The sequence below is a fragment of the Pinus tabuliformis genome, chromosome 7, assembly GCF_031772625.1.
Source record: "Pinus tabuliformis cultivar Carrire ecotype Pingquan chromosome 7, CPIR1, whole genome shotgun sequence".
Lineage (NCBI taxonomy): Eukaryota > Viridiplantae > Streptophyta > Pinopsida > Pinales > Pinaceae > Pinus > Pinus tabuliformis.
This window is the reverse complement of record NC_142293.1, coordinates 1,679,194,792-1,679,211,093: the sequence shown is the minus strand read 5'-3', so window position 1 is coordinate 1,679,211,093 and position 16,302 is coordinate 1,679,194,792. Positions and strand designations below refer to the sequence as shown.

Sequence of the window (16,302 nt, the reverse complement as noted above, 5' to 3'; positions counted from 1 at the left end):
ATATGTGTTATTTTATAAGTTATTCAGGTGCTATGTAATCTTTTGGCTTGTTAGTGAATGCAGGTTTCGATCGGAGATAGGGGTGATCCCATTGCCACACCTGATGTCTGCTCATAAAATATTCCTTGGAAGGTGAACACTGTAGAAAATCCTTAAACCCCTTGTCGGAAATTCTGATTCCTTCATCAAAGACTCCCAAGACTTTGTGAATCTAAGGATGGAGCGTGATGACATTCTTGTTAGCTTTGACGTGGTATACTTATTCACAAAGATTCCTCTGGATGAAGCCATTCAGGTTATAAAAGATGTTACTGATCCAGGGACTGCAAAGCTGGCTGAAATCTGCTTAAGGTCTACAGTGTTCACCTTCCAAGGAATATTTTATGAGCAGACATCAGGTGTGGCAATGGGATCACCCCTATCTCTGATCGTAGCCAACCTATACATGGAGCACTTTGAAAAGAAGGCCCTGGAATCTTATCCTTTAAAGCCGGCATGGTGGAAGCGTTTTGTCAATGACACCAACATAAAATGGATGCATGGTAAAGCTGAGCTTGAAAAGTTTTTCATTCACTTAAATTCCATCTCTCCAGAAATAAAATTTACGATGGAACTTGAAGAAAACATGAGCATCCCATTTTTGGACGTTCTAATCATCAGAAAGGAAGATGGCTCTCTAGGCCACAAGGTTTTCAGAAAGTCAACCCACACGGAAAGTTACCTCCATGCGGATTCCCACCATCACCCGGCCCAAAAGTTTGGTGTTCTAAACACCCTTGCCATCAGAGCCCTTCGAATTTCCGACTCAGAGCACCTGAATGAAGAAAAGAAACATTTGGTTTCAGCTTTTAAGAGTATAGGCTACAAAGAGCATGAGATTAAAAAATCCTTTGAGAGAGCTGAAAGAAAGTTGTCATCTCATGAGCATAAGGCGCAAGACCAACCTCAGGGTAAGATTTTTCTACCTTATATCCTTGGTGTTACAGACAAAATCGCTAAAATCCTAAGAAAGAAAAACATTATCACTCATTTCTCAGCCCCCGGTACCATCAGACAAGGTTTGAAGTCTGTTAAAGATGATATTGACAATCTTCAGCTTAAAGGAGTCTATAAAATAGACTGTTCTTGTGGAAAAAGCTACATAGGTGAAACTGGTCGCTCCCTCCAGACAAGGCTCAAAGAACATGGCGCTGATATCAGGAATGGAAGATCTCGTACCTCAGCATTGGCAGAACACTCCTTGAAGACTAAGCACCATATTTGCCTAGAAAGCGCATCTATTATCGCAAGAGAGGAACATCATCAAAGACGAAAGATCAGAGAAGCTCTTGAAATTATTAAGCATCCTCAGAATCTGAACAGAGACAATGGTATGGAAATTAGCGGAAGCTGGCTCCCCTTGATCAAAGAAATTAAAAGTCGCCATCCCATCCCCAGGTAATGCATCCCTTTGGTATGTTGTCCCCTCTCCTATTCTTATTCTATATTTTTTGTCCCAGTTTTATTTCATTAGAGTACTATAATAATTTGATTTCTATCTATATATAGCTGTTAATATATTTATTATTATATTAGTTAACTATAAATATTAACTATTTACAGTTACTAATATAATTTAAATATATTAATTTAATTTATATAATAATTATTATATTAATTAATTATTATAATATTTAATTATTATAATAATATTTAATTATTATAATAATTAAATATCATCATCATAATATTTAATTATTATTATATAATAGTAATTAATTAATTATTATATAATAATTGATTATTATTATTTTAATATTATATTAATTTATTATAATATTTAATTATTAGTATATAATAATAATTAATTAATTATTATATAATAATTGATTATTATTATATTAATTTATTTATTAGCTATTATATTAATTAATATTTGAATTATTATATTAGTAAGCTATAAATATTAATTATTAATATGATTTAAATATATTATTTGTTAATTATTATATTAGTCAACTATAAATACTAATCATTTATAATTACTAATATGATTTAAATATATTAATTCATTTTATATAATAATTATATTAATTAATTATTATTATAATATTTAATTGATGATGATGATGATGGTTAACGTCCACTGAGACCAAATAATGATCTATCGGACCTAAAAAGACAAATTATTTATTTTGATTTAAGATTTTATTCCTATGCTCAAAAAGCTTGGAGAGAAGCCTCCCGAGTTCACTATAATTTTGGCATTGTAAAAGGCTAGGAAGGTCAGTATTGTAACAAAGGTTGTGAAATTGAGATCTAATGTGGTTGTATGCAGGGCACTCTAAGAGGAAGTGGTTTTCATCCTCGATGCTCCTATTCTCACAAATATGGCAGATCCTTTCTATCCATGGCGTTTTAGGAACTGTCCAACGGCCAGTTTCACTATGGAGCTCATGAGAATTCGTTCTAATCTTTGCTATATTAATTTTCTTCTTTGAGCTAGTTAAAATAGAGAGATATTTTTGATCTTCAAGGGTGGGGTTGATGACCCGCTTATAATAACTTAATTTTCTTTTAGACGCTAAATCTTTCTCACACCACAATTTTTCTTTGAACTTAGAAGTAACAATATCTTTAATGTTATTTATGTTTTGCAAAGCATCATTCTCATTGATCTCCCAATAGTTTAACCAGGCCCTTGTGTCCTTATGCCATCCTCGGTTAAGCCTTAGGTGGTTTTGGCTGGAATTTAAAGCTAGCTTAGGAAGTCTATGATTGTCTATGTTATTGAGCTTGTGCTTGTACACCAGAAACCTGAGCATAGCCAGGCTCTTAATAGGAGAAAGACCTGCTTCTATAAGGAGAATAGGATAGGGTGTATTGCTTTTAATTTTCAGGTTATAAATTATAAAATGCTTCTGGATTTGCTCAATCTTTCTCCATGATTCTCTGGAGATGCTGCAGCCCCAAACTTCACAGCCATATAAGATAACAGGAATGACTAAAGTTTCAAAGAGGAACTTCTTTTTATCCCACATTACGAGGTTTGCAGTTTTACAATTATTTTCAAGACCAAAATAAGCTTTCCATCCCCCATTGATCCTTTTCTCAATGCTATGGTTCCAGTTGAGCTTGTGATGGATATCAATTCCTAGGTACTTGTAAGAAAACACTCCCTCCAAGTTATTATTGTCATACATAAAATTAGCGCAAGTGTCCTTCTTGGATTTGATAATCATAACTTTTGTTTTGTCAGTGTTAACAGTCATACCCATGGTAGAGCAGAAATCCTTAAGAAGCTTGAGTTGCTTATCAAGATCAGTAGGGCACCTTGCCAAAAGAACAATATCGTCAGCGTAGAGAAGAAGGATAACGACTATCCCAGCTAAGATTGTGCCACCACATCCTGCTTCTTCTAAATAACCTTCAAGCTTATCGATGTAAATGCCAAATAGGGTGGGGGAGAGGGGGCAACCTTGCTTAACTCCGATGTTACACTTAATATCTTTTGACCACCCCTCATTGTTCTTTAGCTTGGCAATTACATTCTCGTATAGCCTTATAGCAGCAGCTCTCAACTCAAGAGGAACCTTTAGCTCTTCTAACCTATTCCAAAGGTTGTATCTAGGAACCGTATCGAAAGCCTTTCTAAAGTCTACAAAGCAGCAAAATAAATTGGATTTATCATTACGACATTCCTCCACAATGATCCTAAGCGTAACAAGGTGATCTGTTGTTGAGTGATGCCTTCTGAAACCTGCTTGGCCTTTAGCCCGCTTACCTTCACTTTCAAGCCATATGCTTAACTTTTTTTCCAGAATACTCCCGTACAACTTGGCTAAGAGAGGGCTGATCATAATTGTCCGATAATTAGAGGGGTTATTTGTATCTCCACTTTTAAAAATAGGGATAATGAGGCTCTCAGTCCAAGGTTTAGGGAACCCTTGCTTAACAGCTTGGTTGAAAAGCTTGTGGATGTGGGGGATGAGGACAGGGCCTCCAATTTTTAAGATTTCTGCCTGGTAACCTTCAATGTCCTTAGCTTTCCCATTCGCGAGGCGATTAATCCCAAACTTAATGTCTTCTAAAGAGAAGACTTCTTTCGTTGTGAGCAGGGTTTCCAAATTATCCATGACATTAGGAGATTCATAAAGCTTTTTAAGATAAGAATTCCAATCGTGAAGAGCAATTTTATTATTATCCTTAGTCTTCCTAGTCAGAATTTGCCTCCAAAATTTCTTAGGAGCTACCTTAGAGAGGTGTAAGAGATTCTCCTGTCTTTGACGAATGTACTACCTCTTTTTCTTTTTAATTAGGGCTTTGTATATTCTTATCTTGTCCATTTTAAGAGAATCATCAACAGCTTCCTTAATTGCTCTCCTCGCATTTTTACAATCTTTGTCATACCAAGGATTGATTTTGCTATTTCTTTTATTATTTGAGACTTCAATTGAGAACTTTTTAATAGAATATGAGAGGGTTGTAGTAAAATTATGATATAGGTCTTCTATGTTGTCTATACTAGATAAAGGAGGTAAATTAGTTTTTAATTCATTTAGAAAGAGGTCCTTTTTATTTTTATCAAATATTAAGTTCTTTTGGTTGTAAGTATTATTTTCTATGGGAACTCTATGCATGACAAAATTGAGGGTTATAAGTAAAGGCCTATGATCGGAGTCAGGCTTGTGGTCGTTTAAGATGTCAAAGTTTATCATTTCGTTGTATAATGGAAGATCGGAAATAACGTAGTCTACCATGCTGCTACCAAGTCCATGGATGCAGGTCATCTTGCTGGAATTGGGCCACTTTTTTAGACCGTTGCAAATTATGAGATCCTGAGCACTACAGAGCTTGACTAGCTCTAACCCAAACAAATTTTCCCCGAGGTCTTCAGAGCTCCTTTTGTACCTACTAGCCAGGGTAGGGTCTTCGTCTAACCAAAGAGGATTAGGGTTGGAACGATTGCTTAAAATAATAGCTTGGTTGTTTGAAGTTCGAGCATTGAAGTCACCTATTAAAAGGATATTACCCTCATTCCTTAAGCTAGAAATATCGTTCTCTAAACTATTGTAAGGGTTAGTTTTATCTAGATTCTTCTTCTTATAGAAGTTAGAATTAAAGGGGGGGAAATAACATATTGCTATGTAGGACTTTTTATTATTAATGTCCCTGATCTCTATCCAACTAAATTGGTTGTAAGGGTCGTTTTTATAAATCCTAACATAGGGGGAGATGTTCTTCTTAATGTAACAAGCTATTCCCCCAATGCCTCTACGAGAGGATCGCCTATTCCACGTAGACCATAGCGTAAAGCCATCTATGCTAGGGACCTTAGATTCTTCGTGCTCCCAAGTTTCAACAAGCAAAATAATATCAACATCATTTGAGATCCAACTTAGCTTGGGGCCTTTGTTCCATGGGAAGCCCCGACAGTTCCAAGAAAGGATCCGGAGCATGTTTAATTGCTATTGGTTACTATCTTTTTGGTTTTTGTCTCGAATAAAGGCTTTTCTATTTTTGATTATTGCCCATTTTCCTTCCTTTCTAGCTTCTTTTACCTTTTGAACCTCCTTTCTTAATTCTGCTTGATCTTCTGGAGTGAGATCTTCATTTATGAATATTCCCGTTCCTTTTAGACTTGAGGTTTTACTAAGTATGTTGTGCTTATGATCAGTAGAGCTCACCTTTATGCGGATTAATCTTCCTTTATTCTCGGTTAATTTCCCCAGCCTTGTTGCTTCTGTGAGACACACTGTTTCAATTTGTAATCTATTATGTAATTCTGTCTGGACTAAAGCTAAAGTATCCTCATCTTCTTCCTCTTTTAAACCGAAGATTATAAGGTTTAAGGTCCTTTTGTTACGTTCGTGGTCTAATTCTATTAATTTTTTCATTTCGTCTTTAATTGGTTTAATATCTAACTTATCTACCGCACTATTTAGGGTGAGGCGGCTGTTAACTTTTTCTTCTAATTCTTTAATCATGTCTTTCATTTTAAGACACTCTAAGGTATCAGCGTCTCCTTGCTGGGATGGTTGGTTAGTATCTTGGTTTTGTTTTTCTATAACATGCAATCTAGTCTCCATTGCCTCCATTTTATTCTCCAGTAGTTCTATTTTATTTTCTATTTGTTTTTGGATAGTGTTTTCAAGAGATGCAAATTTATTTTCCAGCACGGCTTCTAACTCTTTTTGTAACTTGGCTTCTCTTTCTTCTCTACGTTTCTCTAAAGACTCTATATATTCATAGAGGCCTTGTAGAGTAACTGTGCTAGGTCTGCCCTTGGTAATCTTTGGTAACTGTGGTGAAATATTCATACTTGACATTATATGAGCAAATATGTATTAGAAAAGAAAGAGGTAAGGAATGTGTGCACCTGGAACTAGCAAACCTGACTGCAGATCGTCCGTGTCCACTGTAGCCCGCAGACCAAAGATATGTGAGTTCAGAACCAGAGCGAGGAGTGCGGAAGGTATATCGGAAATATATATAATGTTTGACTGCGAGCCTCAGAATCGGAGCCTCAAATCACTTTCGATCAAATATGAGCCTCAAACCTTTTATATATGCGAGACTTTAAGATCGGAACCGAGTTCAGAATTCGAGTATATATATGTGGTATAGAATGCGGGTTTATATCGGAACCCTTTATATATGCGAGACTTTAATATCGGAACCGTGCTCAGAATGCGAGTATATATATGCGGCATACAATAATAATTAATTATTTATTATACAATAATAATTAATTATTTATTATATAATAATTGATTATTTTATTAATATTATATTAATTAATTTATTGGTTATTATATTAATTAATATTTGAATTATTATATTAGTTAACTATAAATATTAATTATTTATATTTACTAATGTGATTTAAATATATTAATTAGGTAGTATGATTTAAATATATTATTTAGCTAATTATTATATTGGTTAAATATAAATATTAATCATTTATAATTACTAATATGAAATAAAATATATTAATTAAATTATTAATTAATAATTATTATATTAATTAATTATAATATTTAATTATTATTATTATATAATAATAATTAATTATTTATTATATAGTAATTGATTTTATTATATTAATTTATATATTAGTTATTTTATTAATCAATCTATGATTATATTAATTTATTATAAATATTAATTATTTATAATAATTAATATGAATAAAAATAAAAATAAAATTATATAAAAATTCTAGCCGACAGTGTGTTCTTCCTTAAATTTCTTCCTCATTAGTATTTATTCTGCCTTATTGCTCTTCTTTTATCATCATTCTTCAACCCTGATGATGGATCCCACTTGGGATTTGAAACGTTGGTATAAAGAAGTTCAAACTGTGGATTCTCCGATCACTGATTCAAAAAATATATTTGATACCAAAATCTAAATGCAACATTATACATACAAAATTTCATTAAAGAGAATCTCTTAGTATAATTAAAACATTTCTTAATGAAAAAAAATAATAAACACTTTTTTCCCTCATCATCACCAAGGGCCATTATGTGACCGAACATGATGTTAAAGGGAATCATGTTGACTTGCTTGAGTGAATATGATAGTGGTTAAGCTATTTAATAATTTCCTTAAGTGTACTTCCAAATTGTTTAAATTTAGTTGTCAATGGTTCAAGAAAATTGGAGGCATGCATGGTTTTACATTTTTAATTTTTTTAAAGTTTAAAAAAAAAAATAAAAAAAAAATCTAACCATCTACATGTGGAGTTGTTTCTTTATGACTTCTTTTCCTAGAAGTGTAAAGAGAATTTCATTATTAATGACTATTTAGTGCTCATTTTAACATTTATAATTGTGAGTTGTTGGTAATACATACTATTTAATGTAATAATTAAAGAGTCAAGCTATATAATTATTTTTTTATAAAATCAAGCTAAATAATACTTAAGGATTTGTGTTGCCAACTCACGAAAGACACATATAATAGTAATTTAAACATGATGACAACAATTAGTCATGATGATGTATGTAATAAAGTAGTATGTTAAAGACACACATATTAGTAATTTAAACTTGATGAAAACAATTAGTCAGGATCATGTAAGTATATAATAAAGTAGTGTGTTCTTATGGCCAATCTATATATGAGAGAAACAAATATTATTAGTGGTCAAATAACTTTGTGAACATAAAATTATAGTTAATTTATATTAGTTTTGATTTTGAGAAATTGTAGTTTATTTGTTATATGTTTTGGAGATTTTGGGGTATATTTTTTGGTCACTATGTTGAATCCATATATATTTGCACTAAAAAACTTAGTTTAAACAACAAAAAGTTAAAATTTCACAAAAAAATAAAATATTTTGCCATATTCCAACTAAAAGCTCTAAAACATATAATAATTAAACAAAATCTTTTTAAAATATTAAAACAATATTTATTTATTTATTATAAAATAATTATTAAAATTGTAATTTTAAATTGGAATTATTATTTTTAATAAAACAAAATTATTATTTTTAATATTTTATTATAGTTTTATTTTGTAATATTTACTATTTTATTAATTTTAAAATAATTTTTATTAAAATTAATTTAAAAATCAAAAAAATCAAATTGATAAAAATATCAAAAAAATTCAAGGTCGGTTAAAGTTAAGTTGAATTTGTGATTCCTCACCTTAGAAAGAAAGAAAGAAATTATTTTAACGTCGAGGAGGCTAAATATAGCCTATGAGACAGGTTGCTTCTTCATCTACTTGATGTATTTGGCCCTTTTTCTGTGAAGCTTCAAAATAAATGCTCCCAGCTTCTCGACAAACCCCTTGCTAAATAGATTTTCCCAAGAGCTAGCTGCGAGCATGTCTGTATAACTTTCTGTGTTGTCTTTGAAGGCCTCACATTCTAAAATGAAATGTTTTTCTATTTCCACTTTTCCAAAAGAACAAAAAATGCATACTCTTTCCTCCCACACTTTCTTTGGCCTTTTCCAGCGCCCTGTTTCGCAACGGAGTTGATGAGAATTAGTCCTTAACTGTGCAATAAGAATTTTGGCTCTCCAAGAGATATTGGCCTCTATGTATGCTTTTGGTTGATGACTATGAGAGGGGCTAAACACTTCAATATAGTATTTTTCTTTCTTCCTATCTCCTTACGCTTTTGGAACTTTTCCATAACAAAAGTTTTTATCTATTTGTTGTTTATGGGACACACGTTCAAGCAAATACCCCATTTACTAAACCATTTGTTATTTTGTTTCGTCCAAGTTTTTTTGCTCTTACACAATCTATCATTAAAGGCAACCTTAGGCCATCTACCCTCTTCCATTTGCTCAATTTTTTTTAAATACCTTATGACTCGTGCCATAGCAATTACTTCAATAGGAGCAGTCCCTGTTTCACTTAACAAGATATCATAAGGAACTGCACTTTTAATCTTAAATTTGTTTGTAATCAAACGCTTCTGAATTTTCTCAATTTGTCTCCATTGTATGTTGGATGTACTGCTGGCCCATAATTCACAACCATAGAGAATCACCAGAATCACTAGAAGCCCAAAAAGAGTTTGAGTGGTTTTCCAGTCCCATAATTCTGCCTCTCTACACCTATTTTGAAAAGCATAAAATGCTTTCCAATCCCCCAAAGTTCTTTTCTTTCTACAATCATTCCAGCTTAGATTTTTGTTGAAGTCAATTCTAAGGTATTTGTAATCTGCAACTTCTTCCAGAATGTTGTCTTCAAAGTAGAACTTATACTGGTTATGTTTTCTTTTCTTAGAGAAGACCACTACTTTTGTTTTGTTGATGTTGACTTGCATCCCCACACTTCTACAAAAATGTTCAAGGGATAGTAAGTGCTCTTGCAAACCAAGAGCCAATTTAGCAATCAGAATAAGGTCATCTGCATACAAAAGAAGCCTTATAACAAACTTGCCCAAATAGATACCATCACCCCCTTGCGAATTTAACCACTCCTCAAGTTTGTCGATATATAAACCAAAAAGGGTAGGAGACAGTGGGCAACCTTGCTTGACCCCGATATTGCTTCTAAAACTTTCAGAAATCCCTATTGAAGTCCTAATTTTGACTTTCACCTCTTCATACAGCCTATGCACAGCTGCTCTCAAATGTTTAGGAACCCCAAGTTTCCTTCATTTTGTGCCAAAGCTTATCCCTAGGAACCTAGTCAAATGCTTTTCTGAAATCAACAAAGCAACAAAAGACTTCTTCCTTTTTCTCCCAAACTTTTTCAATGATGTGCCTTAAAGTTATACAATGATCCATTGTGGAATGTTTAGGTCTAAAACCTGCTTGCTCTTTAGCACGCTTATCTCTTTCTTCTGCCCACTTGCTAATTTTGTTTTCTAGCATGCTTCCAAATAGCTTTGCAAACAAAGGGTTTATCTTGATGGTCCTATAATTGGAGGGATTATCGACGTCACTGCTCTTGAAAAGAGGTATTTCCAGACTAGTTGTCTAATCTGTGGGGAGCCCTTGTTGTATGATGTTGTTGAAGATTTTTGTAATGTGAGGTGCAAGAATCCTTGAGCCCCATTTTAGATACTCTGCTTGGAGTTCAGCTAAGTCTTTTGATTTTCCAACACTCAACTTCTTGATACTCATCTCTACCTCCTGTACCGTGAAGAGTTTAGTATCAGTGTTGACCAAGGGGGGAGGGTCAACCTTGGGAACCTGTTCATAGAGTTGTCTTGCATAGTCAAACCATTTAGAAGCTATAATATTATTTCCAATTTGTATCTTTTTCGGTTGGTACTCCTTCCAAAATACTTTGGGATTACTTTTTCCAAGGAAGATTAGTTCTTCCCTCCTTGAAACCATGAAATCGACCTTTTTCTTACTTAGTAACTGCTTGTAACTTTTGAGTTTTATGTTGTCCTTGTTTGACTCTTTCCACATTCTCCTTGCCTTTTTGCATTCCTCGTCAAACCAAGCATTAACCGGAAAGCAATTTGTTTCAGACTTCTTAATTTTTGCTCTTTTGCACTTTGCAAGGGCACATTGAATTAAATGTGTTAATTCATGACTATGAAGGCTGTGAATTGCAATTTTCCCCTTCTCGAAGAGCCTCTCGAGCGTCATTTTGAAGGTATTACAATTTTCTGGGGTCAAAATAATTTTACCCTGTGGGAGATTTTGTTGGACATGATGAATTTTTGACTCTAATTGTTTCTTTCCAATCCAAGAGAAACATAAATAAATTGGCTTGTGATCTGATTTGAAGTCCCACAGTGGATCGCCAGTCAAAAATTCCTCCATTTTCTCACACAAACCATGCGAGCAAATAACATAATCTACCACACTTGCTCCATTGTAAGTATTGCAAGTGAAAATACCGAACTTTGCTCATTTAGTCAAGCCATTACAAATGACTAAATCAAAGACCCCACATAGAGTAAGAAATTGTTCACCGAAGAGATTGCAACCCTTGTCCTCTAAAATTATTTCCCACTGATGATTACTTTCCTCTGTAAGCCAAATAGGGTGACAATCATCTTTACAACAAAGAATGCTAGCTTGCTCACTTGCAGTCCTAGCATTGAAATCACCCATTATAAGGACTTCACCTAGCTGCGAATATGTTTCAATATCCTCTTTTAAGGCTGCAAATGGATCTTTGTGGTCAAGCCCTCTACCTTTGTAGATTTTTGAAACCTGCAGCGCAAAATAGCATGTTGCAATTCTGATGTGGTTTCCATTTTCTGATATTTTAAACCAAATGAATTGCTTATTTGAGTCTTCTTTTTCTAACTGACGACCTTCTTTCTTCCTTACTAAAACCATGATACCCCCAAGCCTTTTTCCATTCCATGTTGCCTTGTTCCACACTACCATCTTCCAGTATCCTTTAAATAGAGGTGTCTTGCACCCTTCATGCTCATGTGTTTCTATGAGGCAAATTATGTCTCTATCTTCCGCAATAGGCCCTAACTCGGGTCATCGTCTCCATGGGTAACCTCTGCAGTTCCAACAAACTAATCTTAAGGAAACCTAGGTATCACTTGATTGCTATTTATTTTGACATGCAAGACTCACATTTGAGTCTTTGTCCCTGCTTTCCCATACTGGCCTTGCTTTCTGATTTCCTGTTGAAGAGTTTGTTGCCTCTTCTTTATTACCATCTTGCTGCTTTGTTTTGGAAGGAGGTCCAAATCGCGCTATCACAACTTTGCCTTTGTAAATCCATGCTCTCTTGCCTTCATCTCTTGCTGCCCTATCCTCTAAAATTTCATCCCTTATTTCCTCCTATTGTTTTACAGTTAAATCTTCTTCTAGGAAAAAACGAGAACCCCTCAAGAGATGTTTCTTGCTTAGAATGATATATTTATCACACAAGCTAGGCATAATGACTTTTATGGGCTTGGCTCTCTCCCCGTTAAACTTACCCACCCTCCATGCTTGACATATTTGTCCTTGCCATAGCAACTTGTCTTTCAAGGAGTCTTTTGCAAGGTCAAGAGTACATTCATTTTTCCCATAATCATTCACCCCTTTAATAATTATGTTTGTTGCCTTGTTTTGTCTTTCCTTGCCTTCACTAACTTGCATGTTGTCACCCTGAATATTTGTTCCTCCTTCCTTATTAGCATAATTGCTAATAACTTGAGCCCAAGTTTTGGAAACTTTGGTGGAATCTCCTTTCGTTTCTTCTCTTGCGTTCTCTGCATGGTTGTTTATTTGGGCAATCATTTTCCCTTTATCTTGGGATGATTTCACATTCACCGCCTCTGTACTTTCTACTACAAATTTCTTTATGTTTTGCACATCCGCATTCATGTGTTGCCATCCTGTCTTCCTTATCAGGAGAGCTTCCTGTAGCAATGCCACTTGTTCTTTTAAAACTTTATTGCTTTCTGCTAAAACCTTGTTCTCAACTGTTATTATATGAATTTTATGATCTCTTCCTTTAGCTTCTAAAACCTCCAACCTTTGTTTTGCATTTAACAATTCTTTCACATAAAGATCATATGACCAGGTGAGAGGTGTGGATGTGGGACTATATAAGGGAGAATCATCAATGCTTTTCTTTTGGACTTCTTGTTGCCACGTGCTTGTAAAGGAGACTTGTTTGAGTGCTTTTTGCGAAGGGCTCAAGTACTTTATAACTTTTGGCATTGATTGAAGTATAAATTTATAAAAAAGAGACACTACAAAATGAGCAATCATTATATTCCATCAACACAAGAGGGTCTATTTGATGTATTTGTTTAGATGTTGGTCACAATATTATTCTTACTCTCAAGATATGTTACTCAACACTCACTAAGGAGAGTAAAATATCTTAGGGTCTCATTCTAATTTAGAGAGTAAAATATCGGTGTTGAGAGTAAAAGTGCAATATCGTGATTCTAATTTGGAATCCCTTCCACCACCAAGAGATTCTAAATCGAAGTCCTCTCTAGACGTGACTGATTGTACGTCGCCATTGGAAGAACTGGCAGGCGATAGAGAGATAACAAAAGATTACGTCTGATTATATCCATACGTCACCACTAGAAGAATTGGAACCTTCCACATTCCGATGATGGTGATGAGCATGCAATTCAAATGGATGACAACGACAAGGAAAACTCAAGGAAGAACAACAAAGGCGATTGACACAAAAAAAGATGTGGCTGTGCTAGAAAACTACCTTGGGAGTGACGCAGAGGTAACGATAAATATGAAATGCGGGGCAAAAGACAGAACTAGATGGGGCTTATGTATGGCCTCAGACTTTGTAGCCCTAGTGGGAACGACGGTCATACATCATCAAAATTTTTTAGTACAGAGCCCTTTAAACCTAAAGTAAAACTTGTAAAACTTTAGAAAATTCCAAACATTTTATTGTACGACAAAACTAATGCTGCAGCGCGAGCACTATGTCATTGAGTGAAAGCAATGACTTGATAAATTAACATCATAACCACCAATAAATTCATTCCCTTTTAATAAAATAAAATAAATAAATATTTTTAAAATTTAATTTACTTTTTATAAATATATTTTAAATGTCTAGAATATTATTAAATTAATAAATTATTGGTAAATCTAACCAACAAACTTTTATATATACATTTAAAACCTAATTTAAACCATTCAAATAAATTTATACCACCACCACCATTACATTCATTCCCTTTTAACATTAGTTTTCAATTTTGCCACGCAACAAAGTTTTGAGTATCTCTATTGGTTTGTGTGTAACACTGCCTGGAATCACATTTATACCACCACCAATAGATTCATTCCCTTGTAATTCTTATCATTAGTTTTAAATTTTGCCATGCAACAAAGTTTTGAGTATCTCTATGAGTTAGTGCGAATAGTGCTTGGAATCACACTTGATTTTTTTAATCCTTATACCACCACCACCATTACATTCATTCCCTTTTAACATTAGTTTTCAATTTTGCCACGCAACAAAGTTTTGAGTATCTCTATTGGTTTATGTGAACACTGCCTGGAATCACATTTATACCACCACCACCAATAGATTCATTCCCTTGTAATTCTTATCATTAGTTTTAAATTTTTACCATGCAACAAAGTTTTGAGTATCTCTATGAGTTTGTGCGAATAGTGCTTGGAATCACACTTGATTTTTTTAATCTTCTTTTTGGATTCAATAAATTAGGACATTACTTTCCATGCCCTTGTTTCTTGAGAACTACCCTCACTCTTCTCCCCATAAGACCTTTTCTATATTTGACAACCAGAACGTCCTTCAAAAAAATCTAATCTAACTCGTTCTAGCGTAGTAAAAATATTATTGTCATTGTGCATCAAATGGCAATGATTAGGCTAGGCATGAACGCTCTCTGCTCTCACATTAATGCAGCAGGTATGCTTTCATTCTATGTAACTTCAAATCTAAGTCGATCCTTAACAACCATTGATACCCACATCTTCAGATCTTCCTATCTTCATATGATTTGGTGGGTAATTTGATAGCTTCAACCTCCGTGAATGTTTCACTGTTTAGAACTTCCTAACTTCCTATAATTATGTGGGTATTGCATAGCTTCAACCTTTGACATTGTCATCATTTGGGTTTTGCAGGTAATTTTGGACAAGCTGCAGGACCATTTGTAAGAGGAGGGCTTTTGTCCCCATATCCGAAAACTTCAGGCAATCACAGAGGGAATTGGGCGTTTCACAAGCCAATCCCAAAATCCACCTCATTTTCTGCAAACTTCTCTGCAAATATGGCCTCTCTGCCTTCCAAGGTTGTGGAACATGTTGTTTTCTTCAAAGTCAAAGATGGTACTCCTCCTGAAAAGGCCAATGCCATGATCTCAGCCCTGCAAGGATTGAAGTCACTGGACCAAGTGTTAGACTTAACAGCAGGTCCTGCATTGAGATTCAATTCTGGGACTTACAAATATACTCATGCTCTGCACAGCAGATACAAGGACAGACAGAGTTTAGCGGATTATTCTGCTCATCCTCAACATGTCAATGTAGTGAAAGAGTTTGTTCTACCCCTTACAGATGACTTACTTGCTCTGGACTGGGAGGCTGACCTTGGTGAGCCTATGCTACCATCTTATGGGGCCGTTAGGATTGCAGTCCTTAAGCCAAAGGAGGGTCTTGCAGATCCACAGAGGTTTGAGCTGGCTGAGATCCTCAGTGGGTATAAGGGCATTTTTCCATCAGTTGGGCAGGTTAGTTTTGGTGAGAATTTTTCTCCTGCTAGGGCTAAGGGTTTTACATGGGGTTCCCTCTCACTTTTCCCCGGTGGTAAAGAGCTGGAGGAGCTTAACGCAAATGAGGAGGATGCCAAGATACAGAACGAGAAGGTTCTGCCCCAGATGGAGAATTTTGTGGTTATAGAGTACATAAACTCACCTACCTCTGCAAATTTATGATTCTGATATTTTGTTCACTTACTAAGAACGGTGAACAATTTCCAGACTAAAGACATACTATAATACTATTTGAAATTTGGAATGAAATAAAATATAATATTGAGTATGAAGTAACTTCGTCTGAGTCTAAGCATTTATTAAGAGATCAGTAGGAATATAGATCATCAGAAATAACATCAAGAGGCATGGTTTTCTGTGAAAGATGAAACTGTTGTATTCAATTGTTTGTTTGTAACCTGAACATGGCTTGTGTGGATTTTATTATTTCATTTTTCAGTTTGTGGCACTTTTATTAGCTGTAAAGTTGAATGACTGACATGTTGAAAAAGGAAAGAAGTGCAAGTCGTGTGTTGCTAAAATCAAAGTTACTGAATCTTCTTATTACTCGGCGAGTTTACTGGCTCAGCTAAAACCGAACCAATTTTACTTGGGAAGTAAACATTTGGTCAGCCTTGAGTTTGACCTAG

At 34.4% G+C, this 16,302-nt stretch overlaps 1 protein-coding gene across 1 annotated transcript; it reads left to right on the top strand.

Moving 5' to 3' along the window:
- Window positions 1-14,625: 14,625 nt before the first annotated feature.
- On the top strand, window positions 14,626-15,945 carry LOC149254906 (stress-response A/B barrel domain-containing protein UP3-like). Its single transcript, XM_089460269.1, has 2 exons — window positions 14,626-14,808; window positions 15,027-15,945. Exons 1-2 carry the CDS (start codon window positions 14,754-14,756, stop codon window positions 15,833-15,835), a joined length of 864 nt encoding a protein of 287 aa, XP_089316395.1. The 5' UTR covers window positions 14,626-14,753; the 3' UTR covers window positions 15,836-15,945.
- Window positions 15,946-16,302: the final 357 nt, after the last annotated feature.

Bases quoted from the DNA above. Each gene is read 5' to 3' on its own strand.
- LOC149254906 (XM_089460269.1), top strand. From the start codon at position 14,754: ATGGCAATGATTAGGCTAGGCATGAACGCTCTCTGCTCTCACATTAAT. The intron at 14,809-15,026 runs GTATGCTTTCAT...TGGGTTTTGCAG, and splicing joins CTCTCACATTAATGCAGCAG to GTAATTTTGGACAAGCTGCA.